Consider the following 27,494-nt stretch of genomic DNA (forward strand, 5'->3'; position numbering starts at 1 on the left):
AAACATGTATTATGGATGAAATTGGTCGTGAAAGCCTACATGTTAAATTGACAGGTTAACTTCCTTGAGCCAGTGGTGGAAGTTCCACGATTCCATGCCAGACGCCAGTTTATGGACAGATCACTGGTGATAAAGTATTACAGCTTTCGTGACTGCATAAAATTACTCATTGTTTTTTTTCGGTAAAGTCACGTATGTAGAAATACAATAAAATTATATTAAAACAAAAACAATCACAACGTTTCGATCACAACGCAAGCGATCTTCATCAGGTGTCAAGAACAAATCACGGAGGTGGTCCGCCAGGAAGTGTCTAACTATGTTGTTGGCCTGACTGGATGTGCTTCACATAATGTTTTTTCAGGTTTGTTGAATTCTCGTCTCTCATCTTTTTGTTGTATTTACCTCCGTGATTTGTTCTTGACACCTGATGAAGATCGCTTGCGTTGTGATCGAAACATCGTGATTGTTTTTGTTTTAATATAATTTTATTGTATTTCTACATACGTGACTTTACCGAAAAAAAACAATGAGGTCACTGGTGACCTAGAGTGTTGCTGACTTTATCGAACATGGACGAGGATTTGAACTTGCAACCTCTTTATTTCAAGATGCGCACTATGTACGTATGTATGTTGAACTTTTTTCACACCGTGCGTAGCCAACCGTGCGAATGGATAAAGGCCTCCCCACGGTGTGTCATGAGAGTTGTTTGACCATACTTCACCATGCTGGTCAGTGTGGGTTGGTGAAGGGGGATGGGCCCAGAACCATGTTCAGACATTCACCACCGATGGATAACTCGTGATATGGATTCAAACTTAGATAACTTGGTTTGTGATGCAGAGCACTAAACCACAATATACAGTAAATTATTGGGCAAGAAAAATAGAATTGTATAATAGAAAATTTCTTTCAATTTCCATAAAATATGAAATTACACAAACATTTTTCAGACTTTTGTTGGTCACCCAGATCATGGAGAGAAATGCAGGAAATGTAACCATGAAATTGACAAATCATATTTGAATATGGTAACCTTTTTAATGTCACAAGACTCCCAAGTTAAAACACAAAAAAACCTCCGCACAGTTGAACGCTCAGAATTACGGGGGACTGTGACCCCTTCACGATGGTCACGTACTAATTAGCGGGCACAATAATGGGATTAGATCTCAAGGATTTCCTTGGCCAAGACAGCACTAAGGCTGTGTCACGGTGAGCAAGGGATTGTAAAAAACACGTCTGGGTTCTATGTAAAAGAAAACCCCAATGCACATGTGCTCATAAACGAAATAAAGTATGACTGGGTTTTAGATTTCACATCAGCATTGGGGGTCATCGGTTATCAATTGATTCATTAACATTATTCTGAAAGTAATTTCTAGAATATACGTACACCTGTGTAAATTTAATTTAAATGCCACCTGCGTGTGGCCAATTTGGAAATGAATCGGCAAGGCTGAAATTATCCACGTTTAAATCTCCGTCTCTTTGTTACAAGAGCCCTGCCATGTAAGTTCCTTCAGAAGTTCCCACATTTCTCGTAATACGGTAATGCATTCAACTCAGGCAGACGATTTTAACAAAATGCAACTTAGAGCCGATTCAACCCGACCAAATTTAAAACAATTCTCCGCAGCACCACAATACAGTACCGTGCGTTCAAAACTTTAATCAAATATTCCATGCATATTAATTTACCTAAGTGCATTCATTGCCAGTGCCACTTACGATGCCACATCGCAGAGCATATTCGTGAGACTTCAGCACTTCCTAAAGTATACTGAGCGTGTGAGGATTACTGATTAAAAGCAGAATTCGGAGCTGTGGTTGCCAAACCTTTTTGTGCCTACGGACCACTATCCAATCGCCATAGCATCAATTACATATCACCATGATATGCAGTCGTTTTGTGACGATATTTTGAGTATATCTGCAGCAGTTCCGAGGACCACTTCATCACAGCCTCGTGGGCTGGCCGGTGAGGCCACAGGTTGCCAACCGCGGATTCAAAGAGCATCGCCTATTTATGCCATCGTCATTTTGTGATTTACAGTAGCACCAGAATAATCAACAATGCGAGGAATACAATCATTAACAAAAAAAAACATTTCCTCAGACACACTTTTTTTTCTAAGCCTTTCTCAATGTTTTCGAAGCACCAATGGATGTTGATGTAAAACGAGTGCAATGTTAAACACCGGGTTATCAATAACGTACTGTAATTGTTTAACGTAAAAAAGCAGGTTGCCGGAGCCAATACTCTGATCCCATAATGGATTTTGGGTTAAGCCACAAGGCCTCAGCCAATCACATGGATCAATGTCATGTTGATGTTTTTGATATTTCAGTTTGTGACACACCCCACCCCCACACTACCATTCCCACTTAAGCTTTTGTAAAATCTTAATTGACAGACATACAAGAAAAAAAGCCATTGTTTACGGTTATAAACTGTGTATTTGATACTTAATTGATTTGCTGTATGTATATTTATATATTTTTTTACATTTCCAATATTTACATGTGTTTATATGCACGTGTAGACGGTGTGTATAAATACTAAATGTTTCATGAAACACATGCGCCACAATCGAGTTAAGTGGGTACTAACTGGCTCCTCCGTCACCAAATGGGATTGTACATTTTAACTTGTATCTCAAAAAAAAACTCTGCGGCAGATGAGCAGTGAAGTGGGCAACAAAAACTAGCTGTGGATGAAGCTTGCTGGAAGCTTTACAAATGTTGCAGTCAAATTGTAATTCTTAAGGGACAATCATTCAAAGTACAAATGATGCTTCAATCTTGGTGACTAAAACTAGGAAGATCTTCCAGTAGGGGGACAAAATCTAAACTAATTATTGAGCCATATTTAAAAGTGGTTTGAAAACCTCCTAATAGAATCCGTTTATGAATTGCCGATCCAGAGATGGTGTCTTTCAGTTGACCAAATAAGTACTCTGGGTTGTATCTTTTTGCTGGTGAGCATTTCAGACACGTCGCAGTATTTGATTATATTATTGTTGATGCGACTCTATGCCACTGTGACCTATGAAGCTGCATTTGCCCATCAATTTACTAGACGTCCTCAATGCAAAACAACAAAGCTAATATAAAAGACTAAATCTAATAGGAAATGTCTAGCATCACGTATATGAGATAATACATAAATAACTAACACATTGCCAATTAGGAGGTAACGGAACTTAAATTGATGAACACCCACATGCCTGTTCATTTAAAAAAATATGCAATAAAAAACATGAAACACATAACATTTGAGCAAGCGTGAAAATACATTTGTGTTGTTTTGTTTTTTGCATTTGAAAAAAAATATTTGTACCTTTTAGCTTTATTATCATTGTACTACGTCGATGTTTTATCATTAAAGACACTAAAGTATCGTGAATTTGGTTCCTGAGCATAACGTGTTTCGTGATAAAAAAAATTTAGAAATAATTTTTAAGTACTGTACTCCTTTGTATCCCACAATATTAACGTTGAGAGAAAAAAAAATAACCCACAACCCTCAATTAAAAACCATTGTGTTGGAGCCACAGTATAACATATCACAGGCTCAACTGTAACTGTTGGATCAATAAAGACGGCAAACCCTTTAAAGCAGTGATAAAAAAAAAAAACTGTCTCAGACAGTGGATGATAAAAGTAACATTTTCAAAGTCGAAATTTCAACACCGCATTGGAAACTACCTTCAGTGAAACGGACAAAAAAAAAATCACAAAGCTTTGTAGATGCCCTCTGTGCAAAAAAAAAACCCGTCTGATATCCAAATCAGCCTCAGGGAGGTGTTATTTAATAACCGTAACGTGACCCTTCACAGGCTCACAGTTTCACAGGAATGCCACCGCTGTCATAAGCGCCACGTAAAGTGGATGGACGGTGGACACGCGAGAGATCCCCGGGAGTGGGTGGTTTTTTTTTAAAGTGTCAGGTTTTCTTTGGTGGTTTTTTTTCGTGTTTTAATGCCAGGTGTACCTCGATTGTGCTGCCGGCATTTTGTCACGAGATGAAAAATCCGTTGGGAAATCTCACAGAGCAGTGCGAGGCCATCGTGTTGACGAGCGGCCCACGGAAGCGGATATCACAGAGCTACCTTCGAGATCCCTTCCAGTGACTTCTGGTGAACACAGTAGGGGGCAGCACTTTCCCACATGAATCTTAAGACTCGGATGAGGCTTATTTGGATAAACAAATGGAATGCCTAGTGTTGTATATTTGACTGTGAAAATGTGAATTTCCCATCCTCCCATTTGAGAACGTGTGGCGTTAACAAGGCCTTGTTTCTGCAATACATCTCCTTATCGAAGACAACTAAAAGCACCTCTCCGAAACTGCACGAGAAAAGAGGAACGATTTGGGCCTTTCATTTTGCGACGTAACAACAGAACTACACTTGCAATGTTTAAACAAAAACATTACTTACATTTTTTATATCCCTCCTCATTAACCCCATTATTATCATCATCATCGGTCTTAATTTTGAATTCATGTATTTTTGTATTTATTACACAGACGCCCCCTCAGTAGTTGGGGCCCTTGCTAAAGGGGTTCCGGCCCCCTCCTACAAAATAGCACAAGGAGGGATCGCAGATCCCCGGGGGTCCTGGCAGGCCCGTCAGCCCCGGTTTCCCAGGATCGCCGTGTTTCCCTGGGGGTCCTGGTTTCCCCGGACGGCCATCCTTCCCCTCCCCTGGGTGCCCTGGGGGGCCTGCGTGAGAAGGCAAGGGGGAGGAACGGGGTAACAGAGGAAGTGTTCAATTAACAAGCCGAGATATTGAGCCTGGTTAGCACGCACGACTGCACAGGTTTTACGCGGTTGAACCGAACGTTGCTCGTGTGTAGGTATGTTGACCTTCGTTCACACCGCACGCAGCCAACAGTGATAATTAATTGGAGGTGTGGAACCCGAACTAAAGACGTTTCCAGAACGTGGAGCTCTGAAGAAACCTCATGAGGTATGTTTCAAGAACTCACTTTTATTTTCATCGCATGGACTTACCTGGGAGGCCAGGTGGCCCATCTACACCGGGGTATCCCACCCCTCTGCCACCCTTGTCGCCCTTGCTGCCTGTTTCACCTGCGTGTGGGTAGGGGCAGACACAGCATCACGAGTCACACATGGATGCATGTATGTATGTATGTTGAACTTCTTTCACACCATACATAGCCAACCGTGCTAATCGGAGGTGTGGGGGAAGGACAATAAACTAAACACAAGAAACAGTTATAAAGAATTCATAATAAAGGTTTTTGGGTTAGATCGCGTTATTTATAAATGTGTCGTAACCCTCCACCACCCGACATCGCCAATCAGCAAGAAAGTGTCACGTTGACAAAAGACAAATAGTTCACTACTTTAGCCCACCGGTGTGTTGAAGAGTTAATCCACAACATTTACAGTTTGAGTACGACGTTTCGCTGGTAATTACATCCAGCATCATTGGGCAATTCGCCAGAATGGTAAAGCCCTCACTTGCTCCCGGTCTTAAATAGAGCAGCAGCAGGGTGACGTCATCATTTAACTCATTCAGGTGCAATGATTTGAGGCGGAGGGGGGGGTATTGTAATTATATAATCGATTGGTAATCAGTCAATGGTTATGATTAGTAATGAGTTGTAGATTAGTAATTAGTTGTAATGTGTGTTATCGTGATTATATGCTACGTTAGTAATCCGTTAATTAGTATGTGTTTAAATTTCGATTTAAAGCTTTCGTGACTGCAAGGATTCATCTTCTTTGGTTCTTTCGGTAAAGTCACGTAGAATGAGAATAATGAAGGCCGCTTGTGTTGTGGCCGAAACGTCGTGAGAATATTATTGTGTTATTTTATCAATTTAGTATGTGTTTCCCCTATAAGGAATTGTAATATGTATTATTTAATAATACGCTTCAATCGAGATGATTTAAAAGTGTATGGCTCCAGTGGCTTCTGAATATCTGAAGGAAGAGCATTCCAGACGGTCGCAGAAGACCATCTGAAACCACGCGATGTGGTCACCATCTTTGCTCGATGGCCAGTCAAAATCCGCTTTTGCGAGGATGACCGGAGCCAGCGTGGTGGTTTATATTCTTTGACGTTGCTTGTGCACCACTGCCGCCGACGGCAGCACCACTCAATAATTCGACTATTGGCTCGGTGATCGGTGACGTGTACGCACACGTATAACATGCAGAGCCTTTTGCCAATCCACTGCTGGATGAAAGCCTCCCCCACTAAAACGACTGCGATGGAGCGCTACCGCTCAGTGCGTGCAACAACAACAACCGCCGCTCCCCACTAAGTGGCGGTGATGTCACCACGGCACTCGTGCCAGGCGGGGTGCACTTTGAGGCCGCCGTGACATGCTGCAGACCCGCTGGCAGGAGGTCACGGGACAGACACGAGGTGCCATGGTTCGCCTGACTGAGACGACCGGCGGATGCACCAGCCGCGCGTACGACACCAACGCACGCGACACACAAACCACGCACGACACACAAACCACGCACGACACACAAACCACGCACGACACACAAACCACGCACGACACACAAACCACGCACGACACACAAACCACGCACGACACACAAACCACGCACGACACACAAACCACGCACGACAGACAAACCACGCACGACACACAAACCACGCACGACACACAAACCACGCACGACACACAAACCACGCACGACACACAAACCACGCACGACACACAAACCACGCACGACACACAAACCACGCACGACACACAAACCACGCACGACACACAAACCACGCACGACACACAAACCACGCACGCCGCCGCGCACCTTTCAGGCCTTCCGTGCCGGGCTGGCCAGGAATGCCGGGCAGGCCCATGCGGCCTGCCTGTCCCGGGAATCCTTGGAAGCCCCTCTCTCCGGGCGAGCCCGGCGATCCGGGGGTGCCGGGGACGCCGTCCCGAGACACGCACGGCTCGCATGCTGGCCGGGAGCTGTGTACCATCGCCGGGAGCTGGGCTGGACAGGGGAGGGGCGAACGGTCAGAGGTCCGCCCGGTTTGTTCAGCGCAGCGCAATCGACGATCGATTACCTCCGAAAAATTGATCAGCCAAATGTGACCGCGGGGCGCGCCGCACCAAACGATGGAACGTGTTGCGAATCTGTGGGTCTCCTCCGTGTGAGTCGGAGGGTCTCTGCGAGTCTGTGGGTCTCTAAGTGAGTCTAAGGGTCTCTGTGTGAGTCTATGGGTCTCTGCGTGAGTCTATTGGTCTCTGTGTGAGTCTATGGGTTGCTGTGCGAGCCCACGGGTCTTTATGTGAACTGACGTCTCTGAGGGCATGGGTGGGATTCACACTCGCCGTCCCCTGAAGTCAGCAGCTGGAGTTACAACTCAGACATCGAACTACGTACGGGTGCTTCTCAATTCAAGTCCACAAGAAGTAAAAAAAAGCTTCGTGGCTGACGGCACGCGCGGCGTAAAAAGTTTGGTGAAATGTGAAGAACAAATTGGATTTGTAAATGTTTTAAGTGTTTTTTTAGGTGCGGGGAGGGGTGGAGGTGAATATTACTGTCGCACACATTTGTACATAGAGACACTCACATGAATGCACGGACGTGTACACTGAATTTACAGTGTTCTGTTCACCTTAAGTTAATGTTTGGCGTGAACAGATCGTCATGTAGCAGTGGATTGACAAAGGGCAGAATATTATGTTTTTATTATTATTATGTCTTTGTTAATTTTCAGTAGAAATACAAACAAACGAAGCCACTAGTCATGTACGCTACAGCGTAGGGAACCGCGCTCGATCGACACGACGTCCGACATTTACGCCCGTGAAAGAGCCCCCAGCACGTGGAACGAAACGTCGGACACCACGACGATCGACGCGCGGCGGCAGCCTGGAAATCCCATCGTACGTGCGACTTTAGCGATGGGAGGGGGTAACGGGACACGACTGCGGACACTCTGCCACTTCACGTTCAAGTCCGTTCAGCTTCAACAGGGTGAGAGGCCAGGGTGGAGTCTCGTTTGCGAGGGCGATCCGGGCCGCCGGAGGTTTATTCAGACCCACGTGACGCGCAGCAATCCGCCGCAGGGAACTTACTTCTCAGCATGTCGTAGCACACCTTGCGGATGTGCTCATCCGACACCGGGGTGCCCTGCGATGAAGAGCGAGCGCACAAGCGACCGGTGAGCGCCCATGCGGAGTTACAAAAGCGAGCACGGGCTGAGATGGGCGTGTAGGTGCGACGCGTGATCATTGTTTTATATACGTAAAAATATTCAGATAATCACAGTGCACGTGGGAAATAGAAGAGTGTGCGGATGAAAAGGTCACTTCAATGCGCCTCGGAAGTAGTTCTGCGTTACCGCCTTCTCAGCGGGCCGCACGAGACGTAACAAATAAGACGCTGGCCTCGACGAGACGATGACAACAGCGACAGCACGGTTAGAACGGAGCCGAGAAAAAGGGGCCGTCCATAAATGACGTCACGCGACTTTGGACAGTTTTTGACCCCCCCCCCCCGTCGTCACACAGCGTCACAAAAAGTCAGACCCCCCCCCTGAAATATGACGTGACAAAGCTCTGCCCCCCCCCCCCAAAACCATATTTACATTTAGAAAATAAAACATGCTTCAAATCGCTTTAAACTATTGTCATTGTAGTGCGTATTTAATGTGGCGCTGCACTCTGTGATGTTGTAGGAGTGTTGTTATAACAATTAGCGTTGTTATAATATTTATTTAAAGTTGCGCATTGTCATGTGACGTCACATTTCTCAAACCCTCCCCCCCTCGTCACACGTCACAAATGTCTGACCCGCCCCCAGGTGCGTGACGTCATTTATGGACGGCCCCAAAGGTCGGACAACGAGAAAACAACAACGACAACGAGCAATGGCGAGCGAACTGTACCGGCTTTCCCTGGGCCCCTGGAAGCCCTTGCACCCCCCTCTCCCCGTCGAGGCCCCGTGGGCCCTTCGGCCCCGTGGGGCCCTGTGGCCCCATCTCGCCCTTGCGCCCGTCCAAGCCGCGCTCCCCGGGCACCCCGTGACTCCCTCGCTGGTCGCACCGCGTTCGGTAAAAACAACGACAGCAACAACACAAACAAAAACAACAACAACAAGAGCAGAAAGCAAAGTGGCGTCAGCGTGAGCAGCAGCTGTAGGCAGTGACAATGCATGGATTCGCCTGGTATACAGGAGGTTGTGGGTTCAACCCCGACCCTGCTATATATATCGAGTTTGCGTGTCTCTCTCTCTCTCTCCCCAATGGTTGCGTGAAAATTCCCCTCCCCTGGTCCTCTAGTTTTTCCCTCCACCATCCGCAGTGCCCCGGGGTCGGCTTCCTTTGTGCTTTCTCCTTCTTGGCGGCGATCCACTTTGGCGTCAGGACGTCATCGGGATCTCGACGTGGGCCTCCCTCCGTGGCCCGGTGGACTACGCAGCGCCCACCCCCTTAGGCGGGGCTGCTTCTCCTCCTCCTCCTCCCGGTGTTCGAAGGGCCGAAGTTGTCGACGCTCACTCGGCGAGGACTCGAGGGTGTCATGGAACCGCCGCTTCCCCTTTGTCCTGTCCCCTCGTCCACTTGCTGCCCACTGGAGAGCCGGGAGAATAGGATCTTTGCGTGGAAGGCGGTTCTCGGGCGTGCGGGTGCATTGGCCGGCTCCATCGGAGTTCGGTTTTTTTTTCTCCTTTAGTGCCTTTTCTGACACAAAGCTTTCGTGACGGGAGGAATTCATATTCTCGGTTCTTTCGGTAAAGTCACGGAGATATAATTTTTTTAAATGAATTTTAAATAAAGGCGAAAAACACCACGACGTTTCGATCGCAACACAAGCGGTCCATTTTTATTTTCTATCTACGTGACTTTACCGAAAGAACCAAGAATATGAGTGCATTTTCTCCGTAGCAGCGCATGGGAATCAGTCGCACTGGCACGAGGTGGACTTTTCTCTTTGGGCAATGGTGTGGAGCGCATTGCGTCGTGCAGTCGCAGCGTGCAGTGGGGTTATGGACCCACTGGGGACGGAGCGGTTGTACGTGCACACGTTGAGCTTCTTTCGCACCGTACGTAGCCAACCGCGCTAATCGGAGGGATCTGAGCGTGGCTTTTTTCACTCCGGCGCTGTCCTCCAGACAGTCTCGTCCCTTCACCTGATGAAGGCCGCTTGTGCTGTGGCCGAAACGTCGTGATTTTTGTTATTTTATTTTTTACCTACGTGACTTTACCCAATAGAACCAAAGAGTATGGATCCTTGCAGTCACGAAAGCTTTAAATCTAGAATTGACAACAAACTAAACCACGAAGAGCACAGAGAGCAGACATACATGCTACCAAATCCACCCCTGGTTAATCGCGACACTTTAGAGATGGGTGTTTGCTAATAAATGAATGCATTTCCTACGTTTCACTGAATGTCCCCCGACAATAGTTCAATACAAGCAGTCCTTAGACTCAACCACAACCTGTCATCATCATCCCTACCTCTCCTTTGATTCCATTTTTCCCGGGGTCCCCCTGCAGGTTCAGAAAGGGGATCGGCCACACACAGAACATAAGCACATTACACACAACCGTTCTCTCTCCCACACACACGCATTCAGATAGCAGTTCAGCACGTAAGTAGGCTTTCGCGACCAATATATACATAATCGAGGTGCTTTTGGGTTCGATTTGCGTAAACATAAATGCGTCGTTAAACCCGCCACCACGTGACCCAGCCAACTAGTAAGGGTTGTCGGGTAAACAAAACGTGCCAATTAGTTACTAGTTCAGCACACCGGTGTGTTGGAGAGTAAACCCACAACATTTACAATTCGAGTATCGTGATATTTCGCTGACAATCACAACCAGCATCATCAGGCGACAACCATAATTCTGGAGCGATCCAATCCAAAACACCTCTATAATGGATTCAGATCGCAGTCGAATGCACTAACTAGCATTAAATGTGGATATGATGAGCATAAATGGTAAGTAATTGATTCTTGCACGTTATTCAATGCACAAACCGTGAACAATTAAAAAGAAAAATTAAATCAACGAATCTGTTGCTAAATCGACAGTGTCATGAATGGCCTGGTCACAACCGGTACGTTTACAGCGACACACACGCTCACACGTCATTAACAGAGATCCCCCGTATAGCCTTAACAGACCGTTCGAGCAAGTGCTATTCGCGAGCGCCGATAAAGGCCGGGCGCGGCAGACACACGCGACGCACCTTGGGTCCCTGTATCCCCTGCGGACCCTCGATCCCGGGATCTCCCTGCAAAGCACAAAAAACGCCACAGAGGCCGTGTGTTTGTCTTGAGGAATCGTCCGGACGAGGGAAGAAAGTCCAGGTCTGGAATTCCCTCCGCCCCCCGTGCCCCAGCCATGCGTCCTTCACAACTCCGGGCTCCGGTTCAACTCCCGTTTCACACGATAAGCCACTTCTTTGAGCTACCATTTGTGATAGACAGGTGGCAGTTCCGTTAAAACAACTGCAATCCATATCACGTGCCGGCTGAGAGGGAGTTTCACGTGGCAGCTGAGAGGGTGCTAAGGTGACGAGATGTTAACTACCTCGCCTGGTATACAGGAGGTCATGGGTTCGATCCCGACCCTGTCGCCTGCTGTATATTTGGATTTTCCGTGTCACGCTCCCCATGGTCACGTGGCTTTTTCTCCGGGTCCTCCGGTTTTTCCCTTCACATTTAGAATCAACGTCACGCAATTAGGGTATTTGGCTGCCATACATTTCCACGTGATAAGCCACTTCATTGAGCTGTAGTCTGAAAGAGAACTGCATAGTTCCGTGGGCCTTACCTTGTAAAATAGAAAATAGTTTAATAGTTGAATGCTTTTAAGAGTTTAGTAGTTTCCGCGCGTGCCCCACTGTTCCGTGTCATCGTCCGAAAAAGTGGCTGCTGATCAAACGTGTCGCAAATGAAATGCTCGGCCGTAAACAAAGAAGTGTCGCGTGCATCTTGGGTCATCGCGAGCACTGACCTGTGCACCTGTACGGCCGTTCTGTCCATTGTCTCCCTGACGGCAAAAACACAAACCCAACAACAGCAAAGCGGTTAACGATTATTAATTATGAACATTTAGTTAAAAACACGATAATTAATGATGAACATTTAGTTAAAAACACGAATAGGACAACGATGGGCGGCACCTGGACCGTTTTTGTTTTAAACGAAGTCTTGAATTGTCACGCGAGGCGGTGAGTCTGTGCGAACAATTTCAGCTCGTTCGGCTTCGTAGATCCGAAGATATTTAGCGTCAAAGATGCCAAAGAACACAATAAACAGACAACGTTAATTATAATACCATGTAGTAACAAAAATGTCTCAACCCCCTCTGAAATGTTGACGACCCCTGGCCTAGGCACTAGAGGGAGCCATTGCATCGCATTGGTGGATAAGGGGCCCTCCATTGAGTAAGTACGCAAAAATCTGTCAAAACGTGACCCTTCCCACCCTCCATGTACCCACGCGTACTTTAAACACTCCCCCTCTAACTGCGTACGTACGCTTGACGCACCGCCCCCCCCCCCCCCGAATCCTATAGAACGGGCAATATTTAATCCACGCAAAAACGATCAAAGATTAATAATATTAACGTGTTTAGGCAAACGGATAGTCCACCGCCGGCTGCATTAAAAAAAATTAAGTTGGGTACCTTGGCCACTTGCTGAGCTGCGTGATAGCTGCAGTCAGGGGTGGCACACGAGTGACACTTCTCCCACAGTTCCACTTCTCCCGCTAGTACTTGGTCTGTGACAGCTGAAGAAACTGAACTGTGGCTCATTTGAAGGCCAATGTAGACAAATTATTATCGCGGCTTCACCCCCCCCCCCCCCCGATTCCTATGCGTACGTAACATTGTCAGTAGACCCCCCATGCGCAAGCGTACGCATTTGGGTTACCCCCCCCCCCCCCTCCATGAGTACGCACTAAGCGGATGGCCCCTAAGTGCACCAGGCAAGGAGCCACGTTCGTGAGAGTTGTGGGAGAAACCACAGGGAAAGCCGCAGAAGGGTTCATATACATTTAGAAAAAAATAAATCCATTGTTCATCTTCCAGATCCTTTGAAAGTAACCACTTTAAAATGAGCTAAAAAAAATGGGGGGGAAAAAAAACCGAAGAATTTTACGAACGATAAAAACAGCCAGTAATGTGACTGTAAAGTGAATCTAAAAATATATGTGCGGTACTTTGATTGACCATACTTCTCCACGCTGGTCAGTACTGGATAGTGAAGTGGGGGTGGGGAGATGGTAGGGTGGTGTAGCGGTTAGCATCAGTGACGATTATCTAAACCAGTCCTGGGGCTCCCCTAGGTCGACTCACCCTCAAATGAGTACTTGGTGTGGTGTGTAAACATTGTCAATTGGGAGACAAAGGCGGCCGGGCGTGGTGCTGGACACCCACCCTCTTCTGTGCCATGCTCGCCTTCATAGGTGCTCGCTAACAGCACTTGCCCCAACAGTCTGTTAAGCCTATACGGGGGATCTTTGTCTTGGGGGGCGAAACCACATTAGATATTACTTGCTTTCGGAAGGCCGTGCGACTGATGGAATGTGTCCAAAAAACTTTCATGTTTTTACGTGGCGGGACAGATCTGTGAAAGTGTATTGTCTCCTTATTTATTTTGTTACTAATATTGCATCATGCTTTCCTACCTGATGACGGACGCTTGTGTTGCGCCCGAAACGTCGTGATTTATTTTATTTTTTACCTACGTGACTTTACCGAAAGAACCAAAGAGTATCGATTCCTGCAGTCACGAAAGCTTCAAATCAAGATTGTATTATTAATATTTTGTGTTATGTATTATATAATTTTGCATATAACCGTAACCCATGTCTAACAGGGAGAGTTCTTGCCTTTAAACATCTATTTTTAGCGAGCATCACTCTGCTGACGAGACACTGCACGTGTATACTGATCAGAAGTTTTGCTTTTGTTGAACCAATTCTGCTGAAATTATACACTCCCAGAAGGCCACGCGGCTGATGGGATGTGTAAAAAATATATATAATCATTTGACGTGGGGGTACCGATATGCGGAGGAGGCATCCACTGTGGATATTCATTCAGCTAGCCGGGTTCACGGCGCAACGTGCAAACCGCTGCACCACCGATCCACATTCGTTTTAAGGTTGAGGTCACGTGGCAGTAGTTTTTACGCCAAAATTCTCGTCATTGACCCCTCCACCACCCAACGGGATTTGTCACACACACACAAAAACAATATTATCAACACGTTCCAACGTATCGGTCCGAATCTGACCGACAAAGCTCTTCACTGGCGGCTTTAGACTTTCACGACCTAACGTCGTCATAATTCGTGCGCCACCACTCCACTCCCAAGTTTAAGCAGCGCCCCATTCTGCGTCTCTCCAGAAATAACGAAGACGTTCGAAGTCCCTTGACCTCTTGGCTTTCCAGACCCCGATTATCCAGTCGCATTTGCTTTTGCGAGCAAGCAAGCTCTCAACCATTTAGTCCCTCTGGTTCTCATCAGCAGAGTCAGTCTTGTTAAACAATGCTGCCGAGTTGCCAGATGTTGTTGGCAAGAGCACGTTTTCAAGGAGTGGGTTTAAAGGTTTTTGAAATTCCATTTACAGTACGCAAATGAAAAAAACCTTTGCGCGTTTATAAATAGATTAATGTACTGGGAACAGCAGACCAGTGAGCGGTGGATGCGTCTCACCGTACCTCTGGCACTCCCAAAACTACTTTTTATTTGACCAGGTAAGGCCCACTGAGCTGTATAGCTCTTTTTTCAGAAGTGACCTGGCCACCAACGATAGCACAACGAAGTGGCTTATCAGCACGTGGAAATGTATTGCAGCCAAATGCTCTGAACGCGCGTTGATTCTAAATGTGGTGGGAAAAACCGAAGGACCTGTAGAAAAATCCACACGACTACGCGGAGAGAGGACATGCAAACTCCAAATACACACGTATCAGGGTCGGGATCGAGCCTACGACGTCCTATATACCAGGCGAGCTAGTTAACATCTCGCTACCATGGCACTTGACCCAAGAGCTGAGAATTCCGCGCACAAAGCGCCGCCGCCGCCGCCGAGATGAACACGAGATTGGTGGCGCCACGTTAGCGCGACTTGTGGCGAGCGCGATGCAGCGCAAGAGTAACAATGAAAGTAACGATAGAGGATTTGACTTATTTTTAAAAAAAGTTTTTTTTAAAATTTTCCTTACAGAGCATCCTCCGAGCCGGTGGTGGGGGGGGGGGGGAGAGGCCTTCGGTGCACTTTACACGTGGCAAGCAACTCATGTCACATCTCGAACAATTGGAAGCGCACCCCCGGTGGCAGCTGTCCTTGCAAAGCACGCAGTGACTCAGCGCCTGGCCTCCATGTGGCGGGCTGGAGGGGGGGGTGGGTCTTCCAGTAGGGGAGTGAAGACGGCGATGTGAAATCCCAATCGAGTTCTTTGCCGGGATCTTTTTCTCTCTTTTTCCTCGCAACTAATTCTCAGCTCTTGGTCAAGAGCCAAGGGGTTACGGGTGAGACGCGCCCACCGCCGTCGATACGTACGCTACCCTAGCAACGTCACCGCTGTGCCTAATACGTTGCGACGTCAGGGCATCACGTCCACTGCGAATTCGTACCGTCAGTACGCGCACACACAAATGCACACCGCAATGATGTGGTGGCGAGATGTTATCTCCCTCGCCTGGTATGCAGGAGGTCATGGGTTTGCTCCCAACCTTGACGCCTGCTGTATATTTGGAGTTTGCGTGTCTCTCTCTCTCTCCCCGTGGCCGCGTTGATTTTTCTCCACGTCCTCCACATTTAGAATCAACGTGCGTTTTAGAGGATTTTACTACTGCTATCAATTTCCACTGAATGATAAGCCACTTAGGTGAGCGATCATTTGTGGCCAGGTCGTTTCTGAAAACGAGCTACGCAGCTCAGTGGGGCCTTACCTGCTAAAATAAAAAATAAAAACTGTTTTAGTTTAGTTTCGTAATAACCAGGGCGGTCCCGGCAATTTCAATTTCAACCGGGAAAACTCGACAACGAGTCGAGGACGACACGCGACCGCTGGGCCGAGCCACCGCCCCAGCCGGATGATAGCCACGGACAAACGTACCTTCACGCCCGGACTTCCGGGCAGTCCCGGCGAGCCGGGCAGGCCGGGGAATCCCGCGTCCCCTTGCTTGCCCTGCCGGCACAACGGAGAGATTGTGAACGTCTGTAGGGGGGTGGTGGGGGGTGGGGTGTGCTGGAGGGTGCTGGGGGGGGGGGTCACGTCTGTTCGTGCCATGCCTTGGCGACGCAACGCACTGAGTCACTCGCCCAGTTACTTTAGAGCGGCTTCTTGCGTGCTCGTTTGTTGTCCCCCCCCCCCGCACCTCCGATTAGCATGATCGGATACGTATGGTGCGAAAGAAGTTTGACGTACGTACGTACATACGTACGTCATGGGATCGTGGAATTGCCTTCGCTGACTTCTCTGGGCTCACTTAAGTAGGGGGAAATCTCTTGCGACGATTGCGGCCAGGAGTTGGTGGTGGTGGTGGCAGTGACAGGGGACCAGTGTTTCTTGACTGGGGGGGGGGGGGGGGCAACCGCCAAACCGATACAAGCCTGCGAACCGCCGGCTGAGTAAAGGCAAGCGCAGGGACGCGTTGCGGGGAATTAGAGAGTGGGCGTCCTCGTGCGTTGCCAGCAGCTGGGTTTATTCCGCCGAGGACGTTGGCACGTGGAAGGAAACCCAAGAGCCCTGAGAAGAACCCTCCACACGCACGGGGACATCGCTCAGAGCACCGCGGCACGCCCGGCAGTTAAGACGGCTGTCGTTTTGGTCACGTTCTGCCAAACGTGAGCAGAACCCAACAAGACTAGCTAAACTAAACTTCTTCTTTGGTTCTTTCGGTAAAGTCACGTAGAATGAGAATAACATAATAAATTGATAAAATAAAATAACACAATAATATTCTCACGACGTTTCGGCCACAACACAAGCGGCCTTCATCAGTCTCGTCCCTTCACCTGATGAAGGCCGCTTGTGTTGTGGCCGAAACGTCGTGAGAATATTATTGTGTTATTTTATTTCATCAATTTATTATTTTATTCTCATTCTACGTGGCTTTACCGAAAGAACCAAAGAAGATGACTCCTTGCAGTCACGAAAGCTTTAAATCGAAATTTAAACTAAACTTTTTGTTTTATTTTACCAGGTAAGGCCCAAAGAGCTATGCAGTTCTTTTTCAGACTGCAACTCAATGAAGTGGCTTATCACGTGGAAATGTATGGCAGCCAAATACCCTAATTGCGTGACGTTGATTTTAAATGTGCAGGGAAAAACCGGAGGACCCGGAAAAAAAGCCACGTGACCACGGGGAGAGAGACACGCAAAATCCAAATATACAGCAGGCGACAGGGTCGGGATCGAACCCATGACCTCCTGTATACCAGGCGAGGTAGTTAACATCTCGTCACCTTAGCACCCTCTCAGCTGCCACGTGAAACTCCCTCTCAGCCGGCACGTGATATGGATTGCAGTTGTTTTAACGGAACTGCCATTCATTCGAATGGAAACGCGGTCGATAATGATTCTCGAACAATACAATCTCAACAGATGTCTTGTTCAACGGATCTGGCTGGATTCACAACAAAACAGATTAGGCACACAACACGTCAGCAAGAACGTATCCGTCTCACCACGTGAGCAAAAAATAAAAGTATTCTTTGTACAACCCATGGGCCCCCACGGCCTTGTGGGTGCGAATACCATCACCAGTGCCGAATCGAGACAACACTCACAGCAGACTGAGACACACAACTGTGGACCTGTTTCGACACACTGCGTCTCGTCAGCAGAGTCGGGCTTGTTTGAATCAATGCTGGCGAAACGCCAGATGTTGAAGGCAAGGGCTGTCTCTGCAAGATGTGTGTGCTCGTTAAACAGTTTTTTTTTTTAGAATGGAATTAAGGGACTCTAACACACAGCCAAGGTGTATGGTGACAAGGTAAGAACGGTTACATTTTGTGAGTTGTCCCTTGCTTTAAAAGGCAACGTAAGGAGGAAGTTAATTTATCCATCAATCAGAAATGTTCACTCACGGCATTTAATTGAGTAATGGTCGCTCTATAGAGTGAACCAAGAGCTCATTCTGACCAACGCCAACCTGGTAACCTTTTCCGCTTGCTTCATCAGGAGCGCATCTCTGAGTTTCAAGGCTCCTTATCAGGAGGCAATGACATGCTCTAGCGCAGTGGTTCTCAACCGGGGGGGTACGCGAACCCCTGAGGGTACGTGACAATGTCCAAGGGGGTACGTGAGGCGATTTATAAACGCGTGAAATCATATCGTAGGTGAGAGTCAAGGGTGAATAATCACGGATGAATCTGCCAATATAAAATAACTAGGATACATTTTTTTATCCATATGGTAACCTATAACGATATTCAAGACCTTTCTAAACTCATTGATTGTAAGCAACGCGGTTTCCAAGAGTAACCAGCGAGCTCGAACAAATTAGGTCACGCGTGAAGAGCGTCGGTTGATTTTGTGTTTTTCTTCGCTTGCAGTTACTAGCTAGTCACAAAATATTTACGCTGGTCATGAGTAAATTTATTTCTCAGAACAATGTCGGGGTCAAGCAAGGGGGGTTACTGGTTGGAAACAAAATTCAACAAGGGGACCACAGTAGCCAAAACATTTTTTTTGAGAACCACTGCTCTCTATATATTCCCACCGAGTAATTTGGAGGTCCATTTTTGAACGTTTTGCCGGTAATTTTGACCCGCGGCGCTGGCAAATGAGAGGCCCCACTCATGCGAACGACGTCGCAGGGAATCGTCAACGTACCCCCCCCCCCTACGAAGCGTACAGTGCACAGCACGTTTGTTTTCTTCCTCCAGTTTACGTTTATTTTCAGCGGCGGGGTACTAACCGGCGGGGTTAGCCGCTCTCGGACGGAACTGCGCACCGCTGCAACAGGAGGAGAACGCCGCCGCCGCGCAAAACAACCGTCGGGGCGGGCTGGTTACCACCGGGCGGCACGAGTAACGGAGAAAGAACTCACCACGCTTCCCGGCAAGCCCGATGAACCGGGCGATCCCACCTCTCCTTTCTCTCCCTGCCGGACGTGAGAAGAGACAGGTGTCAGACGGTGATGTCCAAAGTCATACAAATAATGATAATGATGATAGTAATGAGTCAGTGCGTTTGGTCCTCGTGCTATCCCTACAGCGCAAGGACTATCACGAAGGCGCTATGCTTCACCGACCGATGTATTTTAGTTTGCCAGTCGGGAGCGAGGTTCTTACTATTATGTCAAATCCCAATTGAGTAACAACGTTGGTACATTTGGACCATGTCTGAAGCGCACGATGGACCCACTGATCTCGAGTTCTTAACATCCACCGTGAAGCAGACGTAACTTTTTTTCCCGGTCTATACATCCGCAGCGATAACCAGGTCGGCTAGCCGGGAATCGAACCGCGAACCTCTGCAACAAGCGGTGAATGTCCTCCCGCTGTACCATTGCGTCGACTCTCCAGTGGGCGATGTCTATTGAATTTTTTTTCTATTCTATTTTTATTTTTTTTACGTGGGTGCCGCGGTGGGGAGATGTTAACTACCTCGCCTGGTATACAGGAGGTCGTGGGTTCGATCCCGACCCTGACGCCTGTATATTTGGAGCTGGCGTGTTCCCCCCGTGGTCGCGTGGATCTTTCTCCTGGTCCTCCGGTTTTTCCCCTCCATATTTACAATCAACGTGCGCTTAGAGTATTTGTCTGCAATACATTTCCACGTGATAAGCCCACTTCAATGGGAAATCATTTGTGGCCAGGTCGAGGTTGTTGACATCTCAACAGCGATGGTGAGGAGGGGGGGGGGGAGAGAGTTTGTTTACTGGGCCTAAATTCAGCCAGGGCTGAGCTCCAGAAAATATTTTCCACCGACTGAGGTGCACTTTGCTCCCACGCCTACGCTCCCCTGCTTTTGCCAACTCGTACTGAACCAGCGTGGTGAAGTATGGTCAAATAAACCCCCACAAGCCACACGGCATGGGGAGGCTTTCATCCAGCAGTGGATTGACAACAAAGGGATGTATGTTAACACCATGAGCGCATTTATTCTATTTGCATTGATAATATATTATTATGCCAACATGGCATGATGGTAACAATGTAGAAACCTCCCTACATTCATGTATGTTGAACTTCTTTCGCACTCTACGTAGCCATCCGTGCTAATCAGAGGTGTGGGCGAACGACAACGAACTAAGCACAAAAAAGCAGTTCTAAAAGAAATGAGTTCGTCAATCTAGATGATTTAAAAGTGCATAACCCCAGTGGCTTCCTAATATCGAAAAAGGAAGAGCGTTCCAGAGGGCCGCAGAAGCGCACCTGAAAGCGCGCAACGCGGTGACCGTCTTTGTTAGATGGCCAGCCCGCGCATGCCATCGCCGTGAACATGTTTAATCTTTAAATTCCGCGTCACCCTCGGCCAACAGCCCTGGCGAAGGATAGGTGCACTGCTCGTGCCGAAGGCATCGGTGTGCCTTCTTTCTCACCCCAAAGGCAAGCGTTTCACTCCCTCGCTCATTCGAAACACATTTCTGCCGAATTGATCCAGTCGAGCGCTCAAGTCTCACTCACGGCGACGGCCCAGCGTCACGGGGGTGGAGGCGCGGGAGGGGAAGAAATGACTTTCAAATTAGTCATTACGGGATCATTTTCAAATTTGGCAAATTTAAAACCAAGCAATCATTGTCCAATTGGCCACACTTTAGCATCAGATGTTGCCCGCATGGTGAATTATCCTCGGTGCTGCGTGCGTCAAGGCCATGCTGCGCGAGCGGTAATTGTAGGGAAAAAAAATTGTCGGGTAAAAACCACCGATATATTTTTTTTCACACCACTTTGTAAGTATGCACATTGAACTTCTTTCACGCCGTACTAAATCGGAGGTGCGGGTCGGTTCTAAAGATGATTTAAAAGTGCATCGCTGCAGTGGCTTCCCAACATCAGAGGGAAGGAGCGTTCCAGACGGCCACGGCGACTGTCTTTGGCTCAGCCACTGCTGCTGCGAGGATGGCCGGAGTCGCGTGATGGTCCACACGTGGGGAGTGGGAGGTTTGACCTCCATGGCGCAACGGTCAGCACACTTTTCCACGGCCTTCATCCAGCAGTGGATTGACCACGGCAGGTGGTGTGCATTGCGGGATTCGTTGTCTTGTTGTCTTGCACTCGCTCGTAGTTGAATCCGACTGCAGACGTTCGTTTCCGAGCCGTCCGAGGCATCGTTACAAATAAATGCTCGCGAGTCATTATCAACGTCCATGATCAATCCGCGGCTGGATGGAGGCCTCCTGAACGTTCTCCGTGAGGTGGGGAGGGATTTGTGTGACCAACACTTAGCCACGCTGTTCAATGTGGCTTGGTTAAGATACCTACCTAACTATGATCTATGATGTAGGGACCCCCCCCCCCCCCACCAATTGGGCAGGCTGTCATCCAGCAGTAGATTGACCACGGCTAGTGATGATAAGCGACTGCACACATTCGTAATTGTCTATGAGAATGTATTTTCGCGTGCTATGAAGAAGGACCATTTCCCGAAACGTTGCCTACTGTATACTTTTTTTTTTCCTTTTAAGGCTGCACGGCGTTCCTGACGAACGAGCTGATTGCGTCTGCAAAATTGTGCTTGTGCACCGCTGTCAATGCACCGGTGGCAGCAGCGTCGTTAAAATTACTCGTTCAATTACAGGGAAAGTACAACCAGTTAGGCTGGAAGGCTTCAACGAAAACTGTGTTGATCGCAGTGAAATTAAGACATTTCCACTTACGATGGACACCCCTTGGGGTCTGCACACACCTGACCCACACGCACAGCGATCGCGCGCGCCGCCCGGAATCACACGAACCTGTGACGTTCTGACACAGGGCCACCAAGAGCCACGTGCGGACCAGATGCGACGACAACGGCATAGGAGCAGCCCAGAGCAATGCACGCGTCTCCAATTCCGCGTGCCCCGAGTTTTCTTTTTTTAATGCTCAAATGTGGAAATCGCGATGCGGCGATGGCGCGAGCGGAGCGGCGAATCGAACCCCTCGGCAGCCGCGCGACGTTTTGGGCATCCCCCCCCCCCCACTCCGCGTGGACGCCGCGAGAACCGTGGGGGTGGTGGTGGCGGCGGTGGCCTCGCTCGCGGGAAGCGGGGCGACATCTGTTCGTAATGCAACGTCTCCACCACAGCCTTTGAAACTCAGAGCGAAATCCGCGGATGTCTCATTTCGTTTGCCAAAAACCACATCCAAATGCACATCGGCGTCAGGGCCCCCCATCCTTCCCACGCCCCATCAAACCCATCGCCATTCAACGGGGAAGTAGCAACGAGGGTGAGTCCGGCCCACGCGTGTTTTACTGGCATCCTCATCCTTCACAGCCACCGTCACCACCACCACCACCGTCACCACCACCACCACCGTCACCACCACCACCACCGTCACCACCACCACCACCACCGTCACCACCACCACCACCACCGTCACCACCACCACCACCGCCATCACCGCCGCCGTCTCCGCCGCCGCCACCATCACCACCACCACCACCACCACCGTCACCACCGTCACCACCGTCACCACCACCACCGCAGCACGCCGATGTTGTCACGGTCAATGAGCCTCACCACTCGAATGGGTAATGGGGCAGCGCTCATCATGCCGAAGGCCAGGCTTGCGATATCAGTCAGCAAGTCGGTCAGTGGAGGAAATTCCACATTCCCGTGACAATGGGAGTGATGGTAACGACGGTCGTTGCGCGTGTCAAAAAAGGGAGACTTTTCACGAACGTCGGCCAATGGAGGGAAAGCACCCCCCAGCCTGCCCCCCCCTCTCCCCCCCAGCCCCCTGCCAGCTGCTGGTGCCCACGTCACGTGTTTCCAATGCAAGGGCTGTTGAGTGATTGATGAGTCGTCCCCATGCAATCCGCGTTAACCGTTATTGAACACAGTCGGCCGTGGGATTCTCCGTGAGATCCCCGGGGCGGCGGCGGGCTCACAGCCTCTGGGCTTGTCGCGCGTTGGACTGAGGCGCTCCCTCCCCGCACCCCGCACCCCCCCCCCCCCAACTCTGCACAGCAAAGCGTTTATCTCAAAGGATGAGAGGTTCGCCCCCCCCCCCCTACCGGGGAAGTTTTGAGACGACGCCCAGTAGTCAATATTTGGCACGCAGGGGATGCACCCGTTTCCTATTTCGCAGAGATCGCTTTAACGATAAAACATCCAGTTATGTTATTTACAAAATTCGCTGCCACCTTCTTCCGGCGCAAGGTATACATCCACCCCACGTTTAACGGCGACGCCTGCACGTGCGTATGTTGAACTTCTTTCGCACCATGCGTAGCCAAGCGTGCTGATTGGACGATAACCAATATCTCTCCCCACCCCCCACCCTCCTATTTAACAGCCCACTGCTGGATGAAGGCATTCCCCAATGCAGTGTTGGTCACGGAGGTTCTGTGACCATAATTCACCACGCCGGTCGAAGGTGCGGGTTCGATTCCTGGCCACGGCATACCGTGAGCGGTGAGTGAAATACCCGAATGGGCGCCTGGGCTACACCCTTCATCAACCCGTAGGGACCGGCATGGTGAAGTATAGCCAAGCAGCACCCGTGACCAGAGCAGCAGTGGATTGGAAAAGGTTGGAAATTTGGTCCTTAACATTATGCGTTGTATGCAATTGGTTCATGTGACCTCTCCAGCCACTAGTGGCCGCTACATTCACCACGATGTAAAACAAAACAAAAAGCGCGTGTCTTCAAGCAAAATCGTGACCGCGAATCACAACGGCTCGTTGAATCTCCGAAGCGGGTGAATCGATGCACCACAGACGCGGGTCACGAGCCACAACGCAAGCGCGTCCCATCTCTCCGGGGTCGACGCGATAACCGGTTCGCACGTGGGGATGTCGAGCGTGGCTCCGCTGGTCGGGTGCCTCAGAGGTCAGGGGCGCAGGGCTGGCACCGCCGAGCGAATCCAGGCCTGCATATTAAGCTGCTGCTCCTCAAGTGCAACTGGCCGTCACCAATGATTGCACAAACACAAAACAAAAGTGGTGCTGGAGTTTATTCAGCTACAATGTCACCTCTGTGGCAGGGTGGGTGGGGAAGTGTTGCCTCCTGCTGTGTGGGCCAGGTCACTTGGAGGGGTCTTAGAAGTAGTTCTGCAACATCTGCTTCTGCGAGAATTGCCGATGGATTCTTCGTCTAAAGCGGCGTCGATGTCGTAAAATAATATTTGTGTTTTCAAGACAGTCGCTGTCCGACGCCTTTGACTCCCCCCCCCCATTCCCTTTTCCACCCCCGGCATAGGAATGTGCAATTTCCATAACTGGCTCAGGGCAGTAAAACGGGAGGCGATCACCGCACCAAAACTCACGAGGCGAAGGGGGAAGACAAGTTTCACAACGACGACAACCACCACAACAACCGTTCTATCGACAGCTCGACGCGACAACCCCGTCGGTGACGTGTTAATAAAATATTTTTGTTGTTTATTCAAACGGAGTCGGTTTCTCCGTCGCGGGGCGCGAGCGGCGAGTCGGTGGTTGGCCGACCGAGACAAAGCGAAGGAAGGCATCCAGGAGACTTATTTTTGGACGACGGCCGGCGGGGAAATAATTAATTGGAAGTTTTCGTTGGAGGCGCTCGCGTGGACAGATACCAGGGGTAGCAGGAATCCAGATCCCCAATCGGTTGCCCAATTTTTATGGATTTCTGGAGAAGCGCGCGATGAGCCAAGTGGGCTGACCGTTATTCCGCATTTGTACTTCTCAAACGTGATTTCTTTTTATCTGTGTCTCTCTCGCGCACACGCAGACACCAAACGACTAAAGAAAACCCCAGCGCACGCAACTCGCTTGATATAAACATCTGAGTAAGAAGAGATTTGAAAGAAAAAAAGAGACAAGTGGAACCAAAAAAAAAACTCCCACGCGGCTCTACACGATTCGCATGCAATGTTTCCGTAAGTATCGCGCTGTTTACATTCACGCTACAATCCATGCTACAGCTACATCTTTCAATGATACGGCTTTTTTGAGGGGGGCGGGCGTAGGGAGGGAGGGGTTGGTGGGTAGTGCCGGATGGTGCTAGTGCTGGGGCCTGTAGCATATGTTATAAAGAGGCCGTCAATTTAAAATAACACAAATATTAAAACACTTGCATAGTAAAGTATTTTTTTTTCCATTTGCTATACAGCCAGATAATACGACAAATCGCTAACCTTAAACAACCAGTCGTTCATAAAAGTTGAAGGCAGTATAGTACTATAGTAATAGAGCAAGTGCAGAATCACTGAACCGGAATTGATAGCTTGAAAGCGTTTCGCGCGGGGCCCTTGAAAGTGCAGGGCCCGTAGAGTTTGTAGCTACTTGTCTACTAGGATAATCCGGCACTGGTGGTGGGTGGGTTGAAGGGGGTGGTGGGGGTGGGTGAAAGGGGTGGTGGGGGTGGGTGGAAGGGGGTGGTGGGGGTGGGTGGAAGGGGGTGGTGGGGGTGGGTGGAAGGGGGTGGTGGGGGTGGGTGGAAGAGGGTGGTGGGGGTGGGTGGAAGCGGATGGTGGGGGTGGGTGGAAGGGGGTGGTGGGGGTGGGTGAAAGGGGGTGGTGAGGGGTGGGTGGAAGCGGATGGTGGGGGTGGGTGGAAGGGGGTGGTGGGGGTGGGTGGAAGAGGGTGGTGGGGGTGGGTGGAAGGGGGTGGTGGGGGTGGGTTGAAGGGGGTGGTGGGGGTGGGTGGAAGGGGGTGGTGGGGGTGGGTGGAAGGGGTGGTGGGGGTGGGTTGAAGGGGTGGTGGGGGTGGGTGGAAGAGGGTGGTGGGGGTGGGTGGAAGGGGATGGTGGGGGTGGGTTGAAGGGGGTGGTGGGGGTGGGTGGAAGCGGATGGTGGGGGTGGGTGGAAGCGGGTGGTGGGGGTGGGTGGAAGGGGGTGGTTTCTACAGCGGTGGTATCGCGGTTAGCAGCACGCCGGCCTTGGCAATCCAGGGGGTCGCCGATTCAATCCCGTCCGCTGCACCTTTCCCTTTACTTTACAAACGCACGGATGCCTGCGGGTTTACGTCGCTCTCTGACGATCTCGACGCCGCATCTTCGTGCCTCTGTTTCTCGCTCCGTTTCCCGGAGTCCATGAATGAATTAGTCCACAAAGACAGACCAGATATTGCGCTTGACGTGGCATATCGTGAAGTTGTTTAAACCTATTCCGCTGTGACCCGACCATGACGATGCCTGGTGTGCAGGAGGTCGTCGGTTCGATCCCGACCCTGACGCCTGCTGCTGTATATTGGGAGTTTGCGTCTCTCTCTCTCTCTCTCATCATCACGGTGGCTAGGAGATGTTAACTACCTCGCCCGGTGTACAGGAGGTCGTCGGTTCGATCCCGACCCTGACGCCTGCTGCTGTATATTGGGAGTTTGCGTCTCTCTCTCTCTCTCTCATCATCACGGTGGCTAGGAGATGTTAACTACCTCGCCCGGTGTACAGGAGGTCGTCGGTTCGATCCCGACCCTGACGCCTGCTGCTGTATATTGGGAGTTTGCGTCTCTCTCTCTCTCTCTCATCATCACGGTGGCTAGGAGATGTTAACTACCTCGCCCGGTGTACAGAAGTTCATGGGTTTGATCCCGACCCTAACGCCTGCTACTGTATATTTGGAGTTTGCGTCTCTCTCTCTCTCATCATCATCACGGTGGCTAGGAGATGTTAACTACCTCGCCTGGTGTACAGAAGGTCATGGGTTCGATCCCGACCCTAACGCCTGCTGCTGTATATTTGGAGTTTGCGTCTCTCAGAGCTCCCCGTGGTGGTCTCGTTGATTTTTTTTCTCCGGACCCTCCGGGTTTTTCCCTCCACAATTAGAATCAGCATGCCTTTAGATTATTTATATTATTTTGCTACCATACATTTTCACATGATAAGCCACTTCGTTGAGCTATCATTTGTGGCAAGGTCGCTTCCGACAAATAATGTAATAGCTCATGGGTCTTTACCTGGTAAGAAAAAGACAATTAGTTTAAATTGTATATATTTTAAAGTGATTTGTTTACCTTCCCTATGCGTTTCACTCCTATCGTGTTTTTTGCCAGTAAAAATAAACATTCTCATGATTCTGATTTGGTCAATAGTGGTGAATTACGTGCTAACTATATCACATGACTGGGTTTATAAATAATTAACTCCTGTCAGCCGTATAATTAAATCGGTCCCATGACGGCCTTGCCACCTTATGTGGGCGGTAACCAATTTCTGCTGTTGCCCACAGACGAAACGGGCTGTCACGTGGTTTTTAAAGCAAGCTGTCAAGCCAGCCCATCAATGGAGGCTCAGTATTTGATTGTGGAGTTGAGTGCATGACGCAGTGTGCCCACAGAAACACGAGGACGCGTGCGTAAACGGATGAACGTGTTAATCTTGCGATGCTTACGGGCACACGTTCGTATTCTAACTCACATAAAC

General features: G+C 49.3%; 1 protein-coding gene across 3 annotated transcripts in view; it reads right to left on the reverse strand.

The window, feature by feature from the left end:
* Nucleotides 1-1,024: 1,024 nt before the first annotated feature.
* Nucleotides 1,025-27,494, reverse strand: part of LOC116945196 (uncharacterized) — a 144,623-nt gene continuing 118,153 nt past the window's right edge. For all 3 annotated transcript variants that reach the window (XM_032959463.2, XM_032959465.2, XM_032959464.2), the window contains 10 exons: nucleotides 19,052-19,105; nucleotides 16,111-16,182; nucleotides 11,989-12,024; nucleotides 11,219-11,263; nucleotides 10,480-10,512; nucleotides 8,908-9,054; nucleotides 8,096-8,150; nucleotides 6,816-7,004; nucleotides 5,025-5,102; nucleotides 1,025-4,733 (listed from right to left, as the gene is read on the reverse strand). In XM_032959463.2, the coding sequence (XP_032815354.2) occupies nucleotides 4,546-4,733; nucleotides 5,025-5,102; nucleotides 6,816-7,004; nucleotides 8,096-8,150; nucleotides 8,908-9,054; nucleotides 10,480-10,512; nucleotides 11,219-11,263; nucleotides 11,989-12,024; nucleotides 16,111-16,182; nucleotides 19,052-19,105 (897 nt within the window). In that variant the 3' untranslated portion in view covers nucleotides 1,025-4,545. The remainder of the gene's footprint in view (nucleotides 4,734-5,024; nucleotides 5,103-6,815; nucleotides 7,005-8,095; nucleotides 8,151-8,907; nucleotides 9,055-10,479; nucleotides 10,513-11,218; nucleotides 11,264-11,988; nucleotides 12,025-16,110; nucleotides 16,183-19,051; nucleotides 19,106-27,494) is intronic.

Source organism: Petromyzon marinus, chromosome 23 (genome assembly GCF_048934315.1).
Source record: "Petromyzon marinus isolate PM22_M1 ecotype Great Lakes invasive population chromosome 23, UKy_Petmar_22M1.pri1.0, whole genome shotgun sequence".
Taxonomy (NCBI): Eukaryota; Metazoa; Chordata; class Hyperoartia; order Petromyzontiformes; family Petromyzontidae; genus Petromyzon; species Petromyzon marinus.